The following is a 16,077-nucleotide window of genomic DNA, read 5'->3' as shown; positions in this document are numbered from 1 at the left end:
GTACTGGCGCACTTCCCATGAGCCCCACTTACCTTACACAAGGACACATTCATTTTTAATGGGCACGGGGAAATTAACTGATGTACCCAGAATCGGAGGATGTTAAACCGCCGCCAAAATTCGAACCTGGCTCCCCACCTCCAAAGTCGTTCTACAAAACATTCTAAACCAGTCCAATAGGCTACCAGCGATGGAGCCCACGCACCGAAATAGGGATATTGGCGCACATGTACCTAATAAAGAAAGAACCTGCGTCTTCGAATTCGTCGAAATCACGCTTCTGAGAAAGAACGGAGTCTTTTAATAGTTACATTTCGTGCCCGAGACACGCGCACATAACGAATGTATTTTATAAAATGACAGAGAGTTAGGTATTTAATTATATAACCAATAAGATTACGGCGTAAAAGCTCCATGGCCAATGAGAAACGAGACCGTCGGTGACCAATTGAAGATGCTTTCACTTTTGCTGCCAGACTAGAGATGTTTAATATACAAGACCTGATTGGAGGTGAGCTCTTGGCTTTTTTTTGTTGCCCCGGTGATTTCTGCCCAAGGTATACCCGAGTGTTCTCAGTTTTGCCGAGACCTCCATTTGGAGTACCCTTCCCACACCATGGTGAGGTTGGCAGCCAAGTGCATTCTAGCAGGTGAGTCTGTATAAGAGAGCGTGTCTAACACCGTCACCAAAAGGCAAGTGACCCCTCTAGCACTGTGCGCCGCTACCCGCTTTTTGCTACGAGACTGTAGGCGGCTATAACACTTGTTTTGAGAGTCACCCGAGTGCCGTTTGGAAGCAAGGGATACACCTCACACCGCTGGGGTCTTCCGCACTATCACTCAGGCAACTCTGACTCTGTTTGAGAGGCATATTGCTGCCCCTGATACAGCTGACGTCTTGAGCTCTGAGGGACTTCTCACTGCCACAGAGAGATAAGATTTTATAGCACCGAGAGATCCTCGTTACTGAGAAGCGACACCTTTAACACCGAGAGCTGTCAGTTACTGAGAGCGAGTACTCTGTGATGTCAGTTGAGAGGCAGATAACGCCTCTTTAGGCACACCCTACTCCACGCCCACATCACGACACCCAACTGAATAGTGATAGCATATGGCGAGAGATAAGCACAATAAATAACAAAAGTCTGCCTTATTAGGACAGGTCTACAATATAACACACTAGTTCAATACAAGAACAAAATATCCCACCTCACTAAAACAAACAGTGCTTTTATTAACCACCTGACCCTTAAACTTAGTGGTGTTGTAAACCATCACCCTCCCTTCTTGCTCTCACCTATACTAAGCCCCACACACTTTTCTTAACTTTCAACCTTTTACCCTTGCACCTTCTGAGGTGTCCCATTTCTTTGCCTCCCTCACATCTGCTGGGCTGGTTAGACCTTCGCGGTTACTAGACAACCAGGTAAACCCCATTGGTTGTATTCCTACCCCACCACAACATAAAATCACCCAACATCACTGAACCTTCTAGCACCACAGCTTCACCTCCTAGACGTGTACCACCTTTTGTCTTAAATTCAGCAGAAATGCTCCTGAGCAGTGAAAGACACATGCTCAACATCTGAACGATACAGCGACAATTCCTCTTCCACAGTGTTAACGTATGAAAATAGTTTGAGACCATATGTAGGAAGTTGGCTCTGTATATACTATATCAAAATGAGATAAAGTGTGCACAGAGTCGAGGGATTTCCCAGAGGCTAAAGTAGATAATACTAATGCTCTCTTATGTGGTAGTGTGGTCGAGCAGTTAGGCTTATCAGAGGATAGTGCAAAGCATTTGTTGTACCTGCAGGCCAATGGTTTTTATATACCAAAAATAGGTTTTGTTACTTTATTTCTAGAACCACAAGATTGAAGTTGCACGTAGGTACGTTTGTAAATAAGTATCCAGCATATGTATCAAGACCACTTTGTTTCAATTTGGCAATTTAAATAGTTTTTAAGTTAATCCTAATAATCTGTTTTAAAAGTTGACATGGTGCAATTTTCAGAACAGTTCTAGGGGGGAAAAAAAGTTAGTATAGTTTTGAAGTAAGTACAAGACTTACAGTTCCAGTCTCTGGGGGTTAGGATGTCCACAAGTTGGGGTTCAAGTTAACTCAAAAACCGACCACCAGCAACAAGGGGCCAGCTGGGTGCAGAGCTCAACGTTGAGGTCCATTTAACATGGGCTCCTATAGAGACTGGGGGCACTTGGAATCAGGCCTGCTTGCAGGTAAGTACCCTTGTGTTCAGAGAGCAGACCTGGGGGTTTAGAGGAGCACCAGTGGGCCACAGGTCATCACCAAACACACACTCTCAGCAGTACGGGGGCGGCCGGGTGCAGGGTGCAAACACAGCATTGGATTCCCAATGCTTTCCTGTAGGGGCACCCCAGGGGCCACAAAGATGCTACGGGTGAAGTCGAGGGGGTCGGTTCCAGGAAACCAAAGGGTGGACAATGTCAGACTCCCTAAGGCCAGGGGGCTGTTGGTGCAGCGGTACCATTTGCAGTCGGGAATCTTCATCCGGTTCTGTCGTGGTTGGGGGGAGAGGGGTTCCTCGGGATTCGGGCTGCAGTCATCATGGAGGATAGGAAGGGGTCAACCCAGTGTGGGCACTTGCTCAGAGTCATCTGGGGACCAACTTTGGTCAGTTGGGCCACCTGGACATGGGCCGTGGGCGTCAGGTGCAGAGTGGAGAGGACTCACAGATCCGGGGAGGTTCTGGGGTCCTTGGATTGAGTTTATTCTTGGACAGGGCCGCTGTCCACGGGAGTTCTTGGCCTTCTGGGGTGCAGAAAGTCCTCTGGAGGCATTTCAGAGGTCGTTGGTCCTGCAGGATGCGTCACCTCCTTTATGCAGGGCTTTTGAAGCTGGAGACAGGCCAGTAGGGTTTGGGCCAAATCAGTTTGCATCTTCAGCCCTCTCTGCTGGGGTCAGCTTAGCAGTCCTTTCTCTTTCTTCTTTCCTCTTGTGAGGTTGCCAGGAATCTGATGAGCTAGGATCAGGGAAGCCCTTGAATCCTGGATTTAGGAGTGTTACAGGGGTCAAAGGGCAGTAGCCAATGGTTATTGTCCCTGAGGATGGCTACACCCTTCCTGTGTCTCAGACCTAACCCTATTGGTCCCTGTCCTCCAAACTAAGATGGAGGATTTTGCAAGGAGGAGGTCACCTCCGCTCTGGACACCTTAGGGATGGTCCCAGGTGAGGTGATCACTCCTCCCTTTTTTCCCTAATTTTCCCGCTGGACTTGCTGCCAAAAGTGGGGCTTTGTCTGGGGGCGGGCACCTCCACTAGCTGGAGTGCTCTGGGGCACTGCAAAAGAGGCATGAGCCTTTGAGGCTCACCACCAGGTGTTACAGTTTCTGCAGTGGGGAGATGTGAAGCAACTCCACCCAGTGCAGGCTTCGTTTCTGGCCACAAAGAGCACAAAGGCTCTCACCCCATGTGGTCAGAAACTTGTCTGGAAGTTGTAGGCTGGCACAGACTGGTCAGTCCTGCACTAGCAGTTTGGCTAACATACCGAGGGTATCTCTGAGATGCCCTCTGGGTGCATTTTTCAATAAATCCAACACTGGCATCAGTGTGGGTTTGTTGTGCTGAGAAGTTTGATACCAAACTTCCTGGTATTAAGTGACGCCATTAGGGAGCTGTGGAGTTCGTAATGATAGACTCCCAGCCCATATACTCAATATGGCCACAGTGCACTTACAGTGTCTAAGAATTGACGTAGACACCGTAGGGGCATATTGCTCATGCAGCTATGCCTTCACCTGTGGTATAGTGCACCCTGTCTAAGGGTTGTAAGCCCTGCTGGAGGGCCATGTCGACTTTGTATTTTCTCCCCACCAGATTACACAAGCTGCAAAGGCAGTGTGCATGTGCTTGATGAGGGGTTCCCCCGGGTGGCATAATACATACTGCAGCTCCTGGGGACCTTTTCTGGCCACAGGGACCTTGGTTCCATGGGTACCGTTTACAAGGGACTTAACTGTGTGCCAATTGTAGAAACAATGATACAGATTTTGGGAAAAACACTGGTGCTGGGGCCTAGTTAGCAGGATCCCAGCACACTCTCAGTCAAGTTGACATCAATATCAGGCAGAAAGTGGAGGGGGGAGAGGGGAGTTAACCATGCCAACAAAGGCATTTTCCTACACCATACTATTCGTAAAAGACCCTCTTCTTGCTGTTTAATTTCTTTCTAGCTCTGCCCATGGCCGCATGCTTAATGGCCCCTTTCTAATCTCCTCTCATGCCTTACCACGTGTTTCAGTTGCAACAAATCACATCATCAATTTTAGCAGCGCCTTTTCCAACAGTTGCACGAAATCACAATCATTTACATGTATAATTAAGGCTCCAGGCCAACCCCTTCTCAAAAACATATCTGCCAAAAAGGGCAGTGATTGATCCTGCATTGCTGCAGCCATGTTTCCACCAAGAAACTGCATGCCTGCTATGTACTCCTAAAGCTCTTCTACATGAGAACTGGCTTGTTAAACCACACATTTAATCAAGGAGTGTCCTACAATCCATATTAAAATCTTCAATAAGGGCAGGCCTCAGACACATCCTATAACAAAACAGCCAACCACAAGCTTTGCAAATAATAACAATAATCCTAATGAAAATCATTGAATGGTCAAAGCCAAAACTCTGATAAAAAGTTCCATATATCTGTGCTTCCTTGCAAAACCTAACCTAGTCACCTCTAGCCAATAGAGTTCTGAATGAATGTGTCTCATAATTCTATCCTACTGCCCTAATGCCAGCAAGACCTTCCTGAACACTCCCAACACATTCTGCATGACAAAATATTTCTTTCACACTCACTGCTGTGTTTTCTGCGAACCGTCTCCACATTTCAAGTGGGCAAATCGAACTCTCAGTAACTACTTTCAGCAACTGTGGTGTCCCATAGTTTAAGAAGCAGGAAAAGGAAGAAATTTGTTAGAATAGTTTATTCCATGTTAGAAAATAAATCCATAAATGGTGCCCGTGAAGAGCTGGCTGAGCCTCTGGCATATGCTGCTGTTCAGCTGAGCAGAATCAGGTGGAATGTTCAAGTGAATAGCAGCCGAAGCCAGGGAAATAGAACGCTCATTCATAAAGAGTCAAAAACACACAAACCTGTTTAAAGTGATATATACAAAAAGGTACAACATTCAAACTAAACAAACAAAAAAAATAAAAGAAACCACCAGAACATCTTGTTCTTTTAAAAAATAAAAATGAGAAAACAACCAATACAAATAACTCCAGACCTTCTCGCTTATATATGTGTGTGTGAACATCAAGATTCACAGCCAGAGCTGTGCGAATCCCCTCCTTGAACAACTTGTTATATCTTTCTACAAGCTCATTTCCTGCTGGAAAATAAAGTGGTGTCTTTCTTGCCTGATACCATACCTATGCAAAAATGCAGTAATTTGTAGCATAAATAAAACTAGTGCCATTATTGGAAACCAAAATTTTGGGGCTTCCCTCAGTAATAAACACTTTCTTCAAAAATTCAATAACTGTATCAGTGTTAGGCATCGTTACACAGTCATAAGTAATCCGCTTAAAATAATCAGCCTGAACAATTAAATATCCCATGTTTGCAGGAAGTTTCTGGATAGGTCCAGAAAAATCAAGGGGCAATTTAATCCAAGGTCCTTTAGGTAGGGGATTTACACTTTGTCATGTTTCTGATAAACATTGGAAACTTGCAATCTGAACACTTTTTTAAAGAAATGTTGAACCTGGGCATCCATCCCTGGCCACCAGTAGTATTTCTCCCAGAGTTTTTTTTTGTGTCAGTCATGCCCAGATGGCCCTCATGAGCAATGTCAATCAACCTGTTCTTTCATTTCTCTGGTGGCACAAATAATCCTTGTCTGGTTACTAAACCATTCTCTGAAGACAACTCAGAAGAAATTTGCTCAAAAAGAACCAAACGTTTATCCAAATTTCTTACTAGCGGCTAACCTATTAAAACATATTGTTTGACAGGAGACAACACCGTCTCTTCCGGAGTTTAACTTACCCATTCCTCCTTACTAATATTGCCACCAGAAAACTCAGAGGCATCAGTGGCAGATAACATGCATTCTGGATATTGACAATCCTGAGATTCACCCTTAATAGGCATGCAAGATAAACAGTCAGCCCTATAATTCCTTCCTGCAGGTATATATTTAATACTGCAGTTGTACTTTTGTAATTTGGATAATAATCTTACCAACCTGGCTGAATCTGTACCAGTGCCATTACCACTCATGAGATAAATGAGCGATTATATTTTTTTTTTTGGATCTATAATCAGATCACAGTTTTGTCCCCATAAATACGACTTAAACTTTTCAACCGCCCAGGCACAGGCCAAAGCCACTCTTTCAGTGGTGCTATAATGCAATTCCGATTTACTTAATGAGATGGAACTAAAAGCTATAGTACGTTCTCGTCCATGATGAATTTGAGTTAGAACAGCTCCAAGACCAGCAGAACTAGCATCCACAATTACAGCACAGTTGTAAGAGCTATAAAATGGTCGTAATGCCTGTGTTGTCATAATCATTTCTTTAGTAACCTTAAAAGCCTACTCCTGTTCTTCTGCCCAAATGAAATTTTCTTACTTTCTAAGTAGACATCATAATGGCTCAACATGTGTAACATAACCATGTACAAATCTAGAATAGTATTCTCGCAGGACCAAAAAGGATCTGAGTGAATCGTTATCCTTCGGTGAAGGTGCTTTGCTAATGGCATCCAGTAAGTCTTTCTTGGGTTTTATACTCCCTCAGTAATAGTGTGACCTAAATAATCTGGTTCTTTCACAAAATACTTGCATTTGTCTTTGGAAAAAGTCATCCCTTTGTCACTCAAAATGTGTAGAACTACATCAAGATGGCATTATGTTCAGCAACAATCTTACCATATATAGGAATGTCATCCTGAAACGCCTTCACACCCTTGACACCTTTAAATAATGAGTCAATTACCTTCTGAAAAACGCTGGCTGCAGAAGCCAATCCAAATCGTAATCTCAGAAATGTAAAGGTGGAAAAGTGTGCAACAATCATAGTAAGTTACTGTGAACGTGGTGACAATGAGACTTGATGGCAGGCGTACTTTAAATCCGCTATAGAAACTATATAGCCTCTTCAATTACCATGAGTATTTATTGAAATTTTGATAAGGGATGACAACAATATTGTTATTCAAAGAGCGTAAGTAAGCACATAAAAGTAACTTTCTGAGTTTCTTTTTATTTATTTGTTTTTAGCTAAAACTATTGCTGAAACCCACTCAGATGAATCATTGGGTGCTGTAATGCCATCCTTACACATTTCATCCAAAGATTTCTTGAGTTGATCTATAGCACTTAGTGGGACTGGTCTAACCTTATGTTTCACATGGACAGCATTCTGTTTCAATTTGATATCATATACAACTTTCACACAGCCAAGTTTAGCTTAAAAAATGTTAAAATATTTTTTCAATTATGCTATTATTTTCACAAAGTGACTTGTCAAGTTCAATAGATGCTACAGGCATCTCCCCTAAATGAATGGGTTGATCACAACCTGGTCTGAGAATTATCCCCATTTTTCCCAAATCATGCCAACCCACAATATCATGTCCTTTCTTTGCAACATATATCTTGGATAGGATTTTACATCCTAAAACATTCAATTCATCTTTAAAGTAACCTAACATTTCAATTTCCTGACCACAAAAAGCTTTAGGATAAACATCTGTTTCTTTTAAGACCTTATTGAACTTTTTCTTGTGAAATGGAGCATCCAACAGTATTGATATAGGCTAATCTGAGTCAGCCATTATTTCTACCATTACTTTGCCAATATGTGAAGTACATAAATGAGCACTGAAAGAAAAGATTATTAGCATTACCATCAATTGTTAACACGAGTATTAACCATGTCCTCTTGAAAATCATCCATTGTAGATTCAACCATGTTGACCCTGACAGGCATACTATTAGACTTGAACCTTGAAAATGTTCAGGTTTTTGTATTTTACATTTTCTGTTAATCGCAGGACAATTTAAAATAAATTCACAATGTTGTTTAGATCCACACCTGTAACAAACAGGTTTTCTAGAATTTCCAGCATTATATCTTCTTTTGAAATTGTCCTGTAGACAACTCTTGTTCGTAACTACACAAACCGTATCAGTGACATTGATTCAGTACCAACAATGGCTTTTGTGGACAAGGTTAATGAGCGTTCTATACCTTTCACAAAATGAAGGACTTTGCTCAACGATGGGTTCCTGCAAGCGGGTAAACATTGTTGTACTTTTTTTACTGTGGCAATGGAAAACAAACTCCTTACGTGAATAAGTGCTCATGCTTTCCCCAAATTCACATTTAGAAGCTAGTATACATAGATCAGAAATATACTCTTCAGTAGTTTCATAGACCAAATTGTTTCCTTTGACAGAAACTGTCTTTCTATCATAATGTTAGGTTGTTCGCAAAACCTTTTCTCCAGTCTTTTAACTGCTTCAATGTACACATTCCAAGGAGTATACTCCAGAAGGACGTTCGCACTCTGGTAAATTATCAAAAAAATTCCTGTCCCACTTCACCCAGAAGTCCAAACAACAAAGTTTTTTTTCTTTCCTTAGAGTAGTTTCTTCCATCAATAACAACAATAACATTTTCCAGGATTTTGCAAAAATTGACTAATTTGAACAGGCTGCAAGCTGTTAGACATGTTTCTGTAAAGGGTTATATTTTCGATAATAAGCCGAACAAATATAAATATTGCAGAATTAATATTGTTAAAATTGTTCCTTAAAATAATATATTATTATGAATGAGGATTCTCACCACATTAACCTTGAAGATGAGGCACAAAAACAATACTGATGCCAATGTTACTTGTTTTCATGGTGCCAACACTTCTCCGATGCCTGCTTACTAGTACACTGTGAAACTGACTCGCAACTGAAATCTGTCCCTTGTCTCACCAGAATGCTTGGTGAGACACCGCATACTAGACGCGGTACAGGAAAGCATACAAGATGCGGTGACAACATAATGGTCGCACCAGAATCCTTCTCAAAGGAGCTTGTGAATGTTGTGCAAACCCCCCAGAGGACGTAGATACATGGAAACCTGCGCAGGGGAGCGAGAGCAGTAGCAGTTGAAATAATCAAGTGAGGGCGCCTTTTAACTAATAAGCACTAGGAATGAGCACATGCTTTACCTATGATAGGGAAGCCTTAGATGGATCTGTAGAAGCAGTGTAGAACAAGCATTTTCAATGCAACAGATCTCGCATTTGTTTGAGTTAGAGCTATTAGCGTTGTAAAGCAAAAAAAAAAAACGCATGCATGGAAAATAAACAGATAAAGTAGTCCGGACTCCAGGCAGAAAACATCGAGCCTCCTATGTTTTTGGTATTTACAGGTGCTGTGTAGGTGGGCTAAACACCGGAAAAGGCATGACGTATGCATGCCTTTCACAAATGAAAGCAAGCGGATTTTAAAAGGCAAGCCCACGAACCAATGTAAGTGACTTACGTAGCATGGGCGTGGTTTCAAGCCCAAAGAGAGATTACCGAATGGACGGAGCACTTTGTGCTCGCCCATAAAAAGGAATCGACAGCAACGTAAAAACAGTTTACCACAGTTCACCAAGAATGTGCTCCTGTAGCGAAGGCAGTAACGCGATTATCTCTTTGGTGGGCAAAAGTAGTAGAATTTACCCCTCATCACCAAAATATGTGCTGTCCCAAAGTAAACAAAGCAGGAAACTGCAAAAAATGTTTGGAGTTGTTTATTCCATGTTAGAAAATAAATCAGTTAATAGTGCCCTCGAAGAGCTGGCGGAGCCTCTGGTGTATGCTGCTGTTCAGCCGAGCAGAACCATGTGAATTGTTCAACCGAACAACAGCAGAAGCCAACGAAACAGAACTCTCATTCATAAAGAATCAAAAATATAAACACATGTTTAAAGTGACATATACAAATAAGTACAATACTCAAAGTACACATAAATAATAAATGAAATAACCCGCCAATACAACTGCAGCACTCAACGCCCTTTACATACCTGATCTGTTTTAAGTGCCTTCAGCCTTATTGTTAAACCCCTACCTAAACTTCAGTGTCTCTACAAGAAACCTTCCTCCACAACCCTACAACTCTGAAATCAGAAAAATCTCCAAACAAAAACAAACGTTACGCCACAACCCTTCAACTCTGAATCGGAAAAATCTCCAAAAAAACAACCAAATGTTACATACAGTACAAACACGCATCAAAGTCTGAATGACCACTCTATAGAAAAATCCTACTCAGATCCCTCAACAAGACATATGTCACTGGCATCCACACACAAGCCACCTTTCCCCTGTTTCGCTTCCCAGCTGGCCAACATTTGTTCAGCTAATTCACCAAATACAGGATCATAACCTCAGAATAACTTTCCTTAAAATTAAATGCTTGATAGCTTTCCTGCTGTGTTCACTGGCAACAAACCTACCTTGATTAAACCCCAAAACAACTGCATCAAATATCACTTCTCTTGATCAAACCCACCATATCACAGTCCCTTCTTCTCGCACCACAGACTACAAACTTCTGCCACAGCTGCTCATGCCCCCTTCTGATAGAGAGGGCTAGCCAATATTCCAATCAGTCAAGCACTCTTTATTCCCTTGTGCCCACAATTCCATCGGCATCACTGTCTTCTGGGCTTCTGCTCCCAGAGCCAACCCATGGAATTGATGCCACTGTGAACAAGACAAAACATATGCTATGTTTCTGCCCACAACTGGCATATGTCTGGCTCTAAACACAATGTTCTACTGAAGATGCACTTACATGAATCTTCAAAACAGATTCATAATTCGTACCTCTTTAGCCATATGACCATTAGCGTCGCCATAACTGTTTGATTTGTTCACATTGAACTAGATTCTGGTATTGGTTAATTCCAAGCCCCAAAAAACACTACCAACACCACCAACAACTAAAAGAATTCAAGAAATGAAATACTTCTACTTTGACTCAACCAATATTTGGCTGACGTTTGTGCATACTGTCTACAATCCCAAAACCTGGGCAGCAGCTGTTTTCAAATAAATCTATCTACACTACACAACTCCTTTTAGTGACACCATTAAACTGATATGAGAAACATACCCTAATCTTCAATCTGCTCGCAAGCCAATGAAATCCATACACTGATGAGGCAACACCATCCCGACATGACAAAACAGGGTCTCCTGCAAATATCCTCCTTGGCCTCATGACTACAGGCAAAATAAAAATTCCTGAGCAGATGCTTAACTGTCTGTAAGGTCAACTTTCATGCTGAACCATCTTCTTTCAACAGAACTACCATCTTCTCAACCCGCATCTTTGGTATCCTAGCCTGCATCTGTCAGGCAGGAGTATCAATCCCCAGAATGTCAATATTGCACTGGGTATTTCTATTTTTTCAGATGCCAAAGTGGCATCGAATTCTTCCACCAGTTTCTGATACTGCAGGAAACCTCTTTCTACACACTCCAAAACCAGCCAGCTCTAAAAGAAAAATCGAAATAGTGAGTTACGCCAATGTCTTTAGCCTTCACCAAAAAAAATCACTATTGGAAAGTTCCTCTGTTTTGTGTTTTGCTCTTCAAGGACGAGTAATGATTCCTTCTCTTTGCTTTCCATAGCTTGGGACGTACTGTGAATGTTTCTTGTCCTTTTTCGGCATGGACTGGTGACATCACTTTCTTGAAGTTACCCCTCTGAATTGATCTTCACAGACACATTTGCTGTAGTTTTGACCAGTAGTGGAGCAGGGACAACTGAGAGAAAGTGATATACCGTAGAGAACCCACATTTTTGATGTTGGGTTTTTCTCTGTCTCTTTTTTTTTTTTCCTCTTCTCCATTCAGCGAGTTACATCATTTGCTCAAACTTTACCATTCTGATTCTATCGTCATTATGTGAGCTTCAGCACTCTCACCTGTTCTTGCCATCATCTGGATCTGTGCAAGTGTTACCAGTTTTTGTGAGTAGCTTCTTGCAGAATGAATTAGAGCTCCTCACGGTCCTTGTGACAAATGGCTTCCTTCCTCAAATTTGTGAAAATTGTAGTCAGTAGTCGAAGCATGCCTGTAGCATTGTTGTCCACTGATTATAAAGGTATTTGTCAAGCATGACTGAAGGTGTAGATCTCAGTCAATGTGCATTTGTGGATTTAATTGTTCACTTAAACATGCAACTAGGTGTCAGGACTTGTGGAACCTGTGCCCATTTCGTGCTCCAAATTACACAAGGGAAGTCCACTTTTTGCACATAATATCATCCTCCAGTGGGCCGTCAGTGGTGGAAATGCTGGAGTAATCACAGCCATGTCCGGAACCTGTCAAGTCCTGGGATTGAAGCTCCATTATAAGATTGCCACTGCGTTGGACTCTGAGTTAATGGAGCGTGTTCCTGGACGTGATGACGTATGAGCCTGCTTAACAAAACAAGAGTTTGTAGAAAGCAGGGTTAGCATCTCCTATTTGAACCTTGCAGAGTGAGCTGGTCTCTCGAGTCTCTTGTTTTGGGCGTGTCTCATGTCACAGTTAGGGGTGGGCAGAACTCATGGAGTTCTACTTAGCAGAGTTGTGAAAAACTGTGGAATTCCGCAGAGATCCGTGTGTGGGCAGACTGCCGCCTGCCCTACTCACCCTAGTGATGAATGTGCCTGATCTCGGAAGCGCTAAGCAGGGTCGGGCCTGATTGGTGCCAAGATCGTGTGCATTCAGGCAACGGTGTATGCCGGCCATTAAACAGCAGAAGCTGCAGTTTCATGCCTTTCGTGCTGGCACAGTCCACTGGCCTGGAGCCTGCTGCTCTCAACAACACCTACACACTTCTCCCTTCAAAAACTGCCCTCCTTCACCTCCTTCACAAACTTGCTACAGAGGGCCAAGCACACCCCCTGTCTTGCACCAGCCTTGCAATCGTTTCCTCTGCAGCCTGATGCTCCAACAGTCTCCAGCTCTTCCTGTTTGCCTCAGCACTATACTCCCATAACACCACTTCCTTTCCCAGGGACTCTGGGGAGACTGGTTCTTTTCAAGTGGAGCTCTGATGGCAAGTTTCCTTTTTTCCCACCACAGTCCCCCCACTCATATGCAAAGCCTGTCCATGCCCAGTGCCGTCCCCCCGTGCACACAGAAGAGAAAGAGAAACAAGGACTTACCTGGGTCCAGCTGGGTCCCTGTTGCAAGCGGCCTGGCTCTCTGCCTCTCTCTGCCCCCTGATACTGGATGGTGGGCAGTGAAAGGAGGGAGGCTTGGATCTAGAGCTGGCACTGGTGGAGCCTCTCAGCAGCAGCTGCCACCGACATCTTCTTTGCGCCAAGTGCGCACTACAGCCAGTTATAGGCGAGACAGCGCAAGCACAGACTGTCTGCGCTTGCGCGGTGTGACCCATAACTGGGCTGCAGTGTGCACACGGTGAGATCTGCTCCACTGCAGGGGCTAGTGGAGTCTTTAGCTGAACTCAGCGCTCCAAGTGGAGTGCCAAAAACTTTAACTCCGCCGGTTGAACGGAACTCTCCGCCCACCCTTAGTCACGGTGCTTGGCGCTCATCCTGGCTATCAGCTGTTCTGCAGATTTGGGAGAAGTTATTGTTTGGCACGCATCCCGTTGTGCGGGTGTCCTTGTGTTAAATCATTCTGGTAATACCTTGGCAGCATGTTTCGTACGGAGAAGGCATTCTAGACTTTTTCCTTATTTTCCTCTAACGTTCTGTACACTCGGCAGATGTGTTTCGTTGTGAGGGTTTTCATGTGCCGCATATTGTTTATCCGTGCCGTAGTCAGGGATCATTTGCTCATTTAAGGGGTGATTAAGTGTGGCATTGTTGAAGAAATCACTGTTTGTGGAATTACTTGTGTTTAGGTTGAGTTTGACCTTACTAAAGTCCTGTGTATTTTGGGACGCTATTTTCTGTTTGTGCAAATACTGCACTGAGTATACATACATAAGTTTGAAAATGGGAACCAAGTGAGTATGATATGTACCAATTTTTACACCCTTTGACATTTGATGCACTGATAAGAGTGCTGTGTTGTGCGAGAGTTGACAATTAAATTAATTTAAAGTGTTTATGAAATGAATTCTCAGTGATTTAATACCACAGTACCTACATTGACTCATACATGATGAAAAGAGTTCTGCTTGAACTTGGCAGAATTCAAGCATTGTTTGGTTTACTTTGCTTTGCAGGTCTTCCTCCCGAGCGTTCCTTCCTTAATTTCTTTTTTCCCCATCTATCCACTCTGATCCTCTTTTCTTGTATAGTCGGAGCTGGAGCTGCTGCAGTTGGGCCTCTGGGGGTACTGTTCCCGAGGATCTCAAGGAGTGACAGTGGATGTCTGTAAGGCTGGGTTTTGTCTTCAGGAAATGTGATGAATTAGACCCCTTTCATCATAACCCACCAGATTAGCAAAAGATCAAAAACATTCTTCTCAGAGCAGTTCTTATCGTTGCTTCTGTAGTCCTCAAACTTTCATTGGCTCTCCTTCCAGTGGCGGACCTGTATTGTGGAGTCAAACAAATTGAAAGCTGGAGGGAGGCCTGCAAAACATCCCATAGCTTCTCATCAGGGCCGGGAGTTGCCATTGCTTGTTGACAAAATCTGTAGCATTTGTGGTTCAAGCAGTTGTGTGGTAATAAATGCTTTATTCAGTAACATCAAAAAAAATTTTTTTTTCGCCTGAGCTCCCAACTTTTTGCTGTCAGTGGTTCCTCAACCATATACCATCTTTCATGTGATGAATCAATCAGGCAGCAGCTCTACACAAGAAACAGCCACCTAGACGCAATATATATATATATTTTTTTATTTTTTTTACTGATCTTAGGTTTTGTAATTTGCACTGTCGCTCATAATTTAAGGCCACATGTACGTAGGTTCAGATTTGCGACTCGCAATTTACGATTCGCAAATTCAAATGTAGGATGGTGTTCTTGACACCATTTGCGATTCGCAAGGGGGTCGCAAATGCCCACCTCATGAATATTCTTGAGGTAGGTTGCAGTTTTCGACCCCCTTGGGAATGGCGGCCCTCACAGGCATGGTGGCATGCTGGAGACAGCAGACCACCATGTCTGTGACTGCTTCTCAATGAAGCAGTTTTTTTTTTTTTTGTAATGCAGACCGTTTTCCTTAAAGGAAAACGAGATGCATTACAAAAACAAAAAATGAAACGTTTTCGTTTCATTTTTACGGACCACTGCTTGCTCTGAATTGTTTTTTACAGTGACATTAACAACAGGTAAGGGGTCCCTTGGGGACCCCCTCCCTTTTGCGAATGGGTTAGCACCCATTTGAAATGGGTGCAAACTGTGATTGTTTTGCAACCGCGTTCGCGGTCACAAAACAATCCTACATTGCACTGCGAGTAAATTAGGAAGAGAACACCCCTTCCTAATTGCGAGTTGCAAACCCGTTTTGCGATTCAGTAACCAGGTTACCGAATCGCAGAACGGGGTTTGTGCATTGTGATGTGCTTTTTGCATGTCGCAAACAGCCAAATTTGCTGTTTGCGACGTGCAAAAAGCTTAGTACATGTGGCCCTTAGAGTCTCCTGGTGTTCTAGAAGAAGTACTGAATTAGTAGCTAGATAGGAGAAACTAAAGGCAATGGAGAATTTTAATGTGAAAATCCACCCTAATGTGAAAACCCATGTCCTGCGGAGCTTCCTTGATGTAAGTAAATTACATCTGGCTATTAAGAAGTAAGGAATTCCAGAGAATGGCTCCTTTCATCTGGCACATTCCTGCTTCCCATTTTGTGAGCTTGGATCTTTTTATGACAAACTCAAATTTTCCACTAAGTTGAGGTGCTAAGCAGGGGTATATTTTACATTTTCTTCTGAACGCAATTATAGACTGTTGCTGTAGAATAACCTGAGAACTATGTAGGTAGATCAGAGCTGGATTCTATTGGTAATAGCCACCCAATGTAGTTGCTTAAAGTAGTTGGTTGAAATTCCTCAAAATTAACAAAATTCTTTTAGTTGAATTCTGTATTCACTGCAGGTGAGCCAG

The 16,077-nt window shown here is 42.9% G+C and overlaps 1 protein-coding gene across 1 annotated transcript in view; it reads left to right on the top strand.

Annotated features, from left to right (window-relative positions):
- Nucleotides 1–498: 498 nt before the first annotated feature.
- IFT27 (intraflagellar transport 27) overlaps nt 499–16,077 on the top strand; it is a 93,167-nt gene continuing 77,588 nt past the window's right edge. Inside the window, exon 1 of the mRNA XM_069231346.1 lies at nt 499–650. Within this exon, the coding sequence (XP_069087447.1) occupies nt 617–650 (34 nt within the window). The 5' untranslated portion in view covers nt 499–616. The remainder of the gene's footprint in view (nt 651–16,077) is intronic.

The sequence above is a fragment of the Pleurodeles waltl genome, chromosome 4_2, assembly GCF_031143425.1.
Source record: "Pleurodeles waltl isolate 20211129_DDA chromosome 4_2, aPleWal1.hap1.20221129, whole genome shotgun sequence".
Classification (NCBI taxonomy): domain Eukaryota; kingdom Metazoa; phylum Chordata; class Amphibia; order Caudata; family Salamandridae; genus Pleurodeles; species Pleurodeles waltl.
This window is presented reverse-complemented; position numbering and strand designations above follow the sequence as displayed.